The sequence below is a fragment of the Lucilia sericata genome, unplaced genomic scaffold (genome assembly GCF_015586225.1).
Source record: "Lucilia sericata isolate MDLA Ls3-8-SP2 unplaced genomic scaffold, ASM1558622v1 Contig002692F_arrow, whole genome shotgun sequence".
Classification (NCBI taxonomy): Eukaryota; Metazoa; Arthropoda; class Insecta; order Diptera; family Calliphoridae; genus Lucilia; species Lucilia sericata.
This window is the reverse complement of record NW_023996418.1, coordinates 14,068-25,000: the sequence shown is the minus strand read 5'-3', so window position 1 is coordinate 25,000 and position 10,933 is coordinate 14,068. Positions and strand designations below refer to the sequence as shown.

The following is a 10,933-nucleotide window of genomic DNA, read 5'->3' as shown; positions in this document are numbered from 1 at the left end:
ACATAAATAGTTTAATGGAAACAAAAAACGATGGATTAATTTTGAATTAATATAATTTTATTACTTTACCTGTTTATATTTGTTTAGGTTTTTATGTTTCTGACAGGTGGATAATTTAAATCACAAACACTTTTTTTTAAATTTATTTTTAATTTATTTAAATTTCACTATTTTATTTAAAAAAGGCCATAATGAACTTTAATTAATTTTTTCATATTTTTTAAGCTTTTTTTATTAGTTTTAATGAACTTTTTTCTTATTTTTAAAATACTTTTTTTATTTATTTATTTTTAAAATTTTTAAACAATAACACAACATTACGCTTTTAAGGCAATTTTTTATCTTTTATTTATTTATGTGGCACGCTGATATTTTATATTAATTTCATATTCATATTATTTGCAGATTTAATTTGCAAAAAAATTAAAACCACAATTATTTATATTTTTTTCTCCGTCTTTTTGAATGCATGTTTAATACAATTATTAGTTGTTGAGATCCCGAAGATATCTGGGGTCTTCAGAAAATTTGGCAAAGCTTTGGAAAAAATCTTATTTCTTTCCCTATCTTATCCTTACGACGTTTTCGGTACTTTTTTTTTTAACTTAGCAACTCTTGATAAATCGTCCACGTAGTAGTTCTTTGTTATAGTATAGTATACTTATAATCTATTATTATGTCTAGTCTATAGTTTAGTCTATTTTGTATTCAAGTCTATGGTCTACTCTATAGTAATTCTTTGTTCAAGTCTATAGTCTAATCTATAGTATAATCTATGTTGTAGTCTAGTATATAATCTAGTGTATAGTCTAGTCTATTCTATAGTCCATGGTCTAATGAATATCCATTTTATAGTCTAGTCCATAGTCTAGTCTATAGTCTAGTCTATAGTCTAATCTACAGTCTAGTCTATAGTCTAGTCTATAGTCTAGTCTATAGTCTAGTCTATAGTCTAGTCTATAGTCTAGTCTATAGTCTAGTCTATAGTCTAGTCTATAGTCTAGTCTATAGTCTAGTCTATAGTCTAGTCTATAGTCTAGTCTATAGTCTAGTCTATAGTCTAGTCTATAGTCTAGTCTATAGTCTAGTCTATAGTCTAGTCTATAGTCTAGTCTATAGTCTAGTCTATAGTCTAGTCTATAGTCTAGTCTATAGTCTAGTCTAGTATAGTCTATAGTCTATAGTCTAGTCTATAGTCTAGTCTATAGTCTAGTCTATAGTCTAGTCTATAGTCTAGTCTATAGTCTAGTCTATAGTCTAGTCTATAGTCTAGTCTATAGTCTAGTCTATAGTCTAGTCTATAGTCTAGTCTAGTCTATAGTCTAGTCTATAGTCTAGTCTATAGTCTAGTCTATCAGTCTAGTCTAGTCTATAGTCTAGTCTATAGTCTAGTCTATAGTCTAGTCTATAGTCTAGTCTATAGTCTAGTCTATAGTCTAGTCTATAGTCTAGTCTATAGTCTAGTCTATAGTCTATAGTCTAGTCTATAGTCTAGTCTATAGTCTAGTCTATAGTCTAGTCTATAGTCTAGTCTATAGTCTAGTCTATAGTCTAGTCTATAGTCTAGTCTATAGTCTAGTCTATAGTCTAGTCTATAGTCTAGTCTATAGTCTAGTCTATAGTCTAGTCTATAGTCTAGTCTATAGTCTAGTCTATAGTCTAGTCTATAGTCTAGTCTATAGTCTAGTCTATAGTCTAATCTATAGTCTAGTCTATAGTCTAGTCTATAGTCTAGTCTATAGTCTAGTCTATAGTCTAGTCTATAGTCTAGTCTATAGTCTAGTCTATAGTCTAGTCTATAGTCTAGTCTATAGTCTAGTCTATAGTCTAGTCTATAGTCTAGTCTATAGTCTAGTCTATAGTCTAGTCTATAGTCTAGTCTATAGTCTAGTCTATAGTCTAGTCTATAGTCTAGTTTATAGTCTAGTTTATAGTCTAGTCTCAATTGTAAGGAATAACATGAAACGAAATGGAATTAAGACTAGAGGGGTAGAGTGGATGAAAAGGGTTCACGAATTTTCTAATTTTAATAACATAACAACTTTTGTCAGTTATTAACTTTATCCTTCCTAAAATCTTTAAATAATTGTTTATTTTATAGCTAATTGCAGATGTTGGAATCTTGTTTTTAAAATTTTAATTATAGAAATGTTTTTATTTATTTTTAGGGTTTCCTTTCTATACTGTTTTTTATTAATTAATAACTCTTATTAAGGATTTTATATTAAAAACAGAAAATCTAAAAAATTTATAACAATGCAAAAAATGAATCAGAGAGGAACAAGGAAATTAAGACAAAAAATATGCTAACGGAAATGAAACCAAAAGTAGTTGTTGTTAAACCAATAGCGCAAGCAAAACAAATAAAAAGTTGAGCTCCAAAACAAAAACAACAAAACTGTTGCTGTTTTTTCTTTTCTTTATGAAGATGCGCGTATACTTTTGTATGTGTATATGTATGTAAGGAAAAAAAAAACAAGTGACTTGCAAAAATGCGTATTTGAGATTATTAAATTGGTTATTTTGAGGATTAAGTTCTTCACTTTTTAAACAAAAAACTATTAATTTTAATTAAATTTGCACTTTATTATATATTTATTATAATTTGCTTTAATTCTTTATTGTTTTAATAACACTTTTTTAAGATTTTAATTTAACGACATGCGACTGACACCTTTACGCGACCACGGCTTATTGAGAACTGAAATGGGGATTAAATTAGAAGGAATGACATGAAATGAAATGGAATTTTAGCTAGAGGGGTAGAGTAGGAGAAAAGGGTAGACGAATTTTCTTATTTTAACAAAATTTTTTCAGTTATTAATTTTATCCTTCCTAAATAAAATTTAAAAAATTGTTTTTTTTTAGCTAATTGCAAATGTTGGAATTTTATATTAAAAATTTTAATTACGGAAATGTTATTTTTATATTTGCAGGGTTTCCTTTCTATACAATTGGTCGTTTTGCCAATGAGGTGTGTACAGGCAAGAATAATCTTCATGGCACTTGTATGGTGAGAGGAGAATGTGCCGATAATGGAGGAGTTTCAGCAGGAGGTTGTTCAACCATTACCAACCAGGCGGTTTGTTGTATATGTAAGGAAAGTTTCCTTAGGAAACTAAAGAGTTATTTAGTTTATAAAATAAAATTAATCTAAAAATAATGTCTCTATCTTTACACAGATCAGAAAACCTGCGGCGCTACCACCCAATACAATAACACCTATTTCTACAACTCCGGCTATCCGGGTACCTACAGTGGCGGCGGCCGATGTACCATAGTGGTGCAACCCTGCGATTCAAATATTTGTCAACTTAGAATTGATTTTCTTTCGCTACAATTGGCTCCACCAAATGGTGATGGTTTCTGTTTGACCGATTCTCTACAGATAACGGGCGGTTCGTCGCGTGTACCAGCCATATGTGGTGATAATTCAGGACAACATGTTTATGTAGATTTCAATGGTGAATCACCCATAACCATTTCAGTAGCCACCTCCTCCAGTTATACCTTCAATCGTCAGTGGCAATTACAAATAGCACAATTAGCATGTGCCTCACCCACACTGGCGCCCTCCGGCTGTCTGCAATACTATATGGAGGACAGTGGCACCGTACAGAGTTTCAATTATGGTTCGGCGGCCAGTTCTTTACCCAATTCGATTGGTGTGCCGGGTAGTAGACAAATAGCTAATCATCGTTATGGCATTTGTATACGTATGGGTGCAAATAAATGTTCTATAACCTGGAGCCAAGTAGACTCGGATGCCTATTCCTTTACTCTCACCAATGATGTGGGTGCTGTAGATCCTTCACTCTTGGCCACGGAGGCAGTACAAAGTCAAGAATGTACCACCGACTTTGTTATCATACCAAATCCCACACAAAATGGTAACACCTTACCCAGTGATCGTTTTTGTGGTTTGGGTTTGGTATCCACCACCAGCTCTACCAAACCTTTTGTTTTGTATGTCGTTACAGATGACAATGAGGATTTCGATATATCAAATCGTGGATTTTATCTTTCGTATTCACAAAGTGGCTGTCCGGTTATATGATGAGATTGCTGCAGTGTTTTTTTTATACAAATCATTATTTTTTTAATGACTGAGGAATTTATAGGTTGAGAGCTTTAAGACGATTTATTAACAACAAATTAAAAATAAAAAAAAAAAAACAGTGGAAAATAAAATAACAAATGTACTTAATTTAAGTAAAATAAGGACTTTTAGCCTTTAAATAGTTTTTTTATTTAAGAAATTTAATTTAAGTTTAAACAGTTTTTTTATAATTACAATATAACATAATATTAACGCATATTTTTGTAATAAAAAGAAAAAAACAATAGTTATTTATAATAATTTATATTAAAAAACAAACAATCAACTAGCAATGGATTTAATTTTTTCAATTTCTACCACCAATTGTTGGATCTGTAATGAAAGGACAAGAAATATAAGATAAAGTATTTAAGATTTTAAAAATTTAATTTAGGAACTCAGGAAACATTTGGGAATTTGTTGTGATTAGTTATGAAACAAGTTCACACGAATTGATGTCTAGTTTATAGTCTAGTCCAGGGGTCGGCAAACTTTTGAGTCGGAAGAGCCAAAATTTACAGTTTACAAAACATATGTTTTAAAAGAGCCACAAAATTTTTGTTTATTAAAACTTTACAAATCGTCATATGAAATCCAAAGTTACAAAAAAATCAAAATCGACTTTTTGATTGATTATGACGCACCGTATCAAAATGCATGTTCCTGCTAAATTTTACACTCCCACAATTAAAATCAGCGTCCCTATCAAAGAAATTCTAAAAGGTTATGTTATAAAATTACCTTAAAATTCATGAAAATTTTAAAATTCTTTTAAATTTTTAACTTCGAAACTGTGAAATGTTATAAGTCAAATAAAACAAAAATGGCACTTTTAGCGAATCCTTGTAATATAGAGATTATTTTAACAGTTTTAGAATTTTTTCAAAGAAAAATTCCAATTTCCGAAAATCTTTATGAAAACAAAACCAAAAAAACCTGATTTGAATTTAGTTGAAAATGTTAAAACTTACTATTTTTAATGTAACTTACGCCCTTTTGGGTTTCAGAAAAAAAAATTCTCAAGGGCGTAAGTTTCATATCTCCGTAAGCAAAACGGTTTTTTGCTTCTCCTAAAAAACTTGTTCAATGTAACTTAGGGCTTTTTGGATTTCATATGACGAAATACTTTATGAATTCACTTCAAAAACATAATTTTTGATTTAATTATCTACAGGACATTATGCATGAAATCTTTCTTATAGATTTTTGACTACAAATACTTTTTGAATTTTTATGTGTCATTCGAATGCATTTTTTAAACACTCGTTATATAAAAATATAGAAGTTTATTAGAGTAGGGCGACAGTGCTATAATTTAAAAGGCTTTTCGAAGCATATCAGGAAATGCAAAAGTAACGAAAATTGATGACGCAAATAATACAGCATAAAGTAATATATTAATTTGGCGGCAATCAAGATAAAGTTTTTTTTATGCAAACAGAAATTATATTGTGATGTATTGCGGACATCGAACCATATTTTACCAACCCCAATATAAGGTCCTTTTAAGAAAATGACTAACGATCATAATTGACTTAACAGTAGCAATATTTCAACGAAATTCAAAATAAACAACTTTTATAAGAACCAATATCTATCTTCCAAATTTGATTTTAACGCTCATAACTGTCTTAATAATAGCTGTATTATGACGAAATTCAACACAAACAAGAACAAAAATCTCTTTACCAAATTTGGTGACTATCGACTCATAATTGATCCTACCACCATATAAGATCACCACTAGAAAATTACCCTATCGCTCTTAAGTGACCTAATAAAAGCTACGAAATTTGACACAAACAAGTTTTATTAGAACAAAATTTCTCGACCAAATTTTAAGACGATCCGAACATAATTGACCAATCCCCTTTTATGAGATCTACATCGGAAAATGACTCTAACAAGTATTATAGGAAGAAAAATCTCTCTCCAAAATTTTTTAATGATCAGTTCATTGTTGACCATACCCGCATATAAATTCTTCTTCGGAAAATGACTTTAACGCTCATAATACCGGCATAGTTGTGAAATTCGTCATAAACAAATTTATAGAAACAAAAATATCTGTACCAAATTCTGTAACGATGGGTCCATAATACGCTTTCTGGTCCCTTATTTATAGCCAAAAATTTTATGTTGAAAATATATAAATCTTTTATAGATCACTGTAAAACGTTTCTAAAACATGCAATATTTAAATATTGAGGTTTTCAAATGGACCAAGTTTTTAGTATTTAACTGTATCTAAACTCTCTACATTATTAATTAATTAATTACGATACTTTCAATTTCCAAAAAATATGTTTTAATTCGAAAAATATGAAAATTTCGGAATGTATGATCATGATTTACATCTTATCTTCGTAGGAGCGCTCATGATGCCCCATTCGTTTATAGTGAACTTTTCAATTAAAAATTTAAAGAATTAAACATTTTCTTACAATAATACCTTATACATGGAACAAATTCAGTGGGAGAGATAGGTTTGTATGGCTTTAGAAAGTTTGGATCACAACTTGTTGTTTAAAGTTTCACAAACGACTCTAAACTTTCAATTGTTAGTTGGCTTTTAAACTTTGACAATTTTCCACAACCAAAGCTTTACTACTTAAATTGATCAACTGCATTTCTAGAGATCCAGTACCAATTCCAAATGGCACAAGGGTAAATAAAAGCAAGGAAATGACTGAAAACTAATTGTTTTGTTTTCGTTCTTTCTCGCCCAAAAATAATTTGCTTTATTTTGCTTACGTACAGAACGATTAAACAAAGATGAAAAGTTGTGTATATTGTAGAAACGTTTGCGAATTGTTTTGTTAATATTAACAAACACTGCTCGTTAATCAATTCCGAAAGATTTTAAAATATATAAATATTTTTTTTATAAAATAAGAAAGTGTTTATGAAACTAAAGAGCCACAGCTCCACATCCAAAGAGCAGCCTTTGGCTCGCGAGCCGTAGTTTGCCGACCCCTGGTCTAGTCTATAGTTTTATTAAAATGTTAAAGAAAATCTCAAAATCGTCTTACCTTTTGGGCATGTTTCTCCTGTACCTCTGCACTGGCTGACTTACGGAAACCCTCATTTTCCATACGCATTTGATAGCGTTTCAATTCAGCTTCCAGTTTCTGTAATTTCTGTTCGTTAAGATTATTAGCTAACTTTGACTTTTCTTCCTTAGGTTTGTACAAATCATTCGTGGAAATACCTTAAAAAACAGAAACAAGTTTATTTAAAAAAAAAATAAAAAATAATACAAATGCCAACAAATAAACTCACCAAAACTACACAAATGCCCAGCAGTGGAAAATAATTTCAAATCCTTATTTGTTTTAGAACTATCAGTTAACATTTCCAAGTGTACACCTCTTACCAAAGTTAAAGCTTGTATTTCCTGTATATGGCTTTGCAAGAGCTGTAAAGCTTCTTCATTATGAGCATACAGCTTTAATTGTGGATCATATTTTTTGGATATATTATGACGACTCTTAAGTTGTCTTATATTTTGTGAAATATCCAAAATTTCATTAATTTCTTGCTCTAATTGAGTATTATGGAATCTATTTAGTTCAATTTCGATATTTTGAGGCAAATATTTTAGCAATTCTTCACTTAGGTAGGGAGTAAAAGGACTCATTGCCTGTAGAGACCAGCTTAAAGCAGTGGCTAAAGTGGCACAGTGTATGTAACCCTCAGACTTTTGGGAATTTATGTTAGCTTTACAGGTTTCCTATTTTAAGTAAGTATATTAACTTAATTGAATCTAATTAATAGGAAATATTGATAATTTAACTCACCACATACACATCACATAAATTATTGTACAAAAATTGCTTTAAAGCGTGGGTGGCGGCATGTAAATTATAGTTTTCAAAGCTTTCTTGGCATATTTTTAAGGTTTCCGCTAAACGACTTAAAATCCATAGATCCCATTTCGTTAGGGGAACATGATTCATAGATTCCACTTCATTTAAAGGCATATTTAAACGTTCTGCTGCTCCCAAAGTAAATCTTGTAGCTTGCCATATTTTATTTAGGAACAATTTATTGGTGTAGCATTCATTGACGTCGAAATTGATAAAATGACTTTTGATGTTGTGACTGCAAAGGGTAAAACGTAAGGCATCCGTACCACATTCTTGTATACCCTGAGGAAACATACGCTGCAAACCTTTAAGGGATTTTTGCAACTCTGTAGCACTTAAAATGCCCGCTTTGTGGGAAGTTTTGACATCCTCTTGTAGCGACTAAAATGTATAAGTATAAACTTGATCATTTAGATATGAATATTAAGAGCAATAATTTACCTCCAGTGAAGCTCCCTGCACTACTTGTTGAGGAGTCACTACATTACCCAAACTCTTGGACATTTTACGTCCATGAGCATCACATACTATGCCATTTAAAAGTACTTTTTTAAAAGGTGCTGAGCCCGTCAGCTTCACACCCAACATTACCATTCTGGCTACCCAAAAGAATAAGATATCATGCCCCGTCTCCATAACATCTAAAGGATAATCTTTCTTATATTCTTCAGAAGGCCAATTGGAGGCGGAAAATGGCAGTAAAGCTGATGAAAACCAAGTATCCAAAACATCAGAATCCTGTGTCACTGTTATTGAGTTTGATTTTAAAATGTCTGCTGCTTTACTTAAAGCTTCGTCCGCTGAATGAGCAGCCACCCAAGTGGATTCATTGGTTGTATTATCTACAGCCTTATAGGCTGGTATCTGATGACCCCACCACAATTGTCGCGACACACACCAATCATGACAATTTTCCAGCCACTTTTGCCAATCAATTTCAAAATTAGGTGGTACAATTTGTAAACGTCCACTTAAAACTTCAGCCAAAGCCTCATCGGCCATGGGTTGACAGTGCAAAAACCATTGTTTTCTCAACATATACTCGATGACATCCTTAGAGCGTGAGCAAATGGGTAATTGCATGTTATGGTCCCTCACACCAGTTAATAGCTGCAATTCTCCTAGCTGTTGCAAAATTTTTTCGCGAGCCTCAAAACGTGGCAATAAAGCAAACTGTTTGTAGTCCTCATTTATGGCACCGGTAGGGGTAAATACCTGTTTGGCTTTAAGTAAATGCCTATTGGCCAAATCGAAATCATTACGATCATGAGCCGGAGTAATTTTAACTGCGCCTGTACCAAACTCTGGTTCAACTGTTACATCGAATACTAGAGGTATAGTTTCTTCACGGAAGGGATGCCACAACAAAACCTCCGGCATATCACGATACTTTTTATATCGCTCATCTGTAGGATTTACAGCAACAGCCACATCGCCCAGTAAAGTTTCAGGTCTGGTGGTGGATACTGTTATAAATTCGTTATCACTACCCAAAATTTTATACTTTATATCATAAATGCGGCCAAAAGTAATATTTTTATCATAACCAGGCACCGCAACTTCGGTGGCACCTTTCAAATCCAAAGTTTCTACCTCAATATCAGAAATGGCTGATTCTAAGGCACAGGACCAATTGACTAGAGACTCTCTGCGTGTCATAAGACCCTCCTCAAACAAGCGTATAAATGCTTCATTGACAGCATAAGCCTGACGCTAAAATATTACAATTTCTTTAACCTAAAAATTCAAAATAAATATTTACTTCCACTTACCTTATCCATGGTAAAATACTCTCTATCCCATGTTAGAGTACAACCCAACTTACGCAAATCTTGAGTTATGCCCTCACCTTTTTCTTCTTTCCATTTCCATACTTCCTTCAAAAACTCCTCACGTCCTATTTGATGTCTAGTGACACCTTTCTCTTTTAATAATTTCTTTTCCACCACCACTTGGGTGGCAATACCAGCATGATCTGTTCCCGGTATCCAAACAATTTCATAACCCAATTGTCTTTGTTGCCGACATATGACATCCTGTACTGTGGCCATGAGAGCATGACCCAAGTGTAAATTTCCGGTAACATTGGGTGGTGGTAGCAACATACGAAAAGTACCCGGTTTACATTTACCTTTAGACTCGCTAGGCTGTGAGTAACTCTTCTGCCATTTGTCTTGTTCCACTAATTTTGGTTGATAACCCGGTGCTAAGGAGGCTGTTGCAGAAAAATATAAAACAGTTTATAAAAAATTTATCAATGAAATTGGTAGTGTCATCACCTAAATTTGAGGTCCAACGTTGTCGCTGGAGGTAAATTAATAGATTTGCAGGTTTTACATAATTTTTTTGATTTATTTTATTAGAAAATTGCAAAAGTTTATAATACATTTTTAGCAAAAATTTACGAAAATTTCGCTTTTAGGCAATGATTACATCAGCTGTAGAGTTAAGCCGATCATCTGTTTTTGTTTTGATTCTTCTTCTTTCCGTTTTGTGACAATTGTTTATGGTAATGCAGTGTAATATGGTAAATTAAGTATGTACTAATGTATGTCTACTCAGGCATGGCCGATCATATGATAACCTACACCAAAGATATTTTCTACATGAGGGCTTATATGGGTCTATCCTTAAAAATTTTGGAAGAGGAATTTACCTCTATATCAAAGTTATTTATATAGAATTTCATCGTGTTTACATGAAAACACAGACGGACTTAACTAAATCGATTCAGAAAGCGATTTTGAGCCGATTGCTATACTTTAAGGTGGATGTAGGACAAATTTTTGGGTGTTACAAACATCAGCACAAACGCATAATACCCTCCCCACTATAGTGGTGTAAGGTATAATAATTAACTCCTTTTTCGACGACCCATACAACTTTTATTTATACCTTCTTTCCTACCTTCTTTTTTGATTACAAGTATTTTTAGAACATAACATATTAATGAAAATATAAAGTC

At 32.1% G+C, this 10,933-nt stretch overlaps 2 protein-coding genes across 3 annotated transcripts in view; one reads left to right on the top strand and one right to left on the bottom strand.

Annotated features, from left to right (window-relative positions):
* Positions 1–4,206, top strand: part of LOC119614207 — a 6,934-nt gene extending 2,728 nt beyond the window's left edge. The window contains exons 2-4 of one of the 2 annotated variants that reach the window (XM_037970337.1): positions 2,937–3,095; positions 3,183–3,890; positions 3,981–4,206. In XM_037970337.1, coding sequence (XP_037826265.1) covers positions 2,937–3,095; positions 3,183–3,890; positions 3,981–4,057 — 944 coding nt within the window. In that variant the 3' untranslated portion in view covers positions 4,058–4,206. Of the gene's footprint in view, positions 1–2,936; positions 3,096–3,182 lie in introns of both variants that reach the window. The other variant, XM_037970336.1, reaches the window with a different exon arrangement.
* An 8-nt stretch (positions 4,207–4,214) lies between these two features.
* LOC119614206 (valine--tRNA ligase) lies at positions 4,215–10,556 on the bottom strand. The gene is made up of 7 exons (XM_037970335.1): positions 10,248–10,556; positions 9,741–10,183; positions 8,410–9,681; positions 7,900–8,349; positions 7,382–7,832; positions 7,132–7,310; positions 4,215–4,432 (listed from the first exon to the last, which is right to left on the bottom strand). Exons 1-7 carry the CDS (start codon positions 10,354–10,356, stop codon positions 4,382–4,384), a joined length of 2,955 nt encoding a protein of 984 aa, XP_037826263.1. The 5' UTR covers positions 10,357–10,556; the 3' UTR covers positions 4,215–4,381.
* Positions 10,557–10,933: the final 377 nt, after the last annotated feature.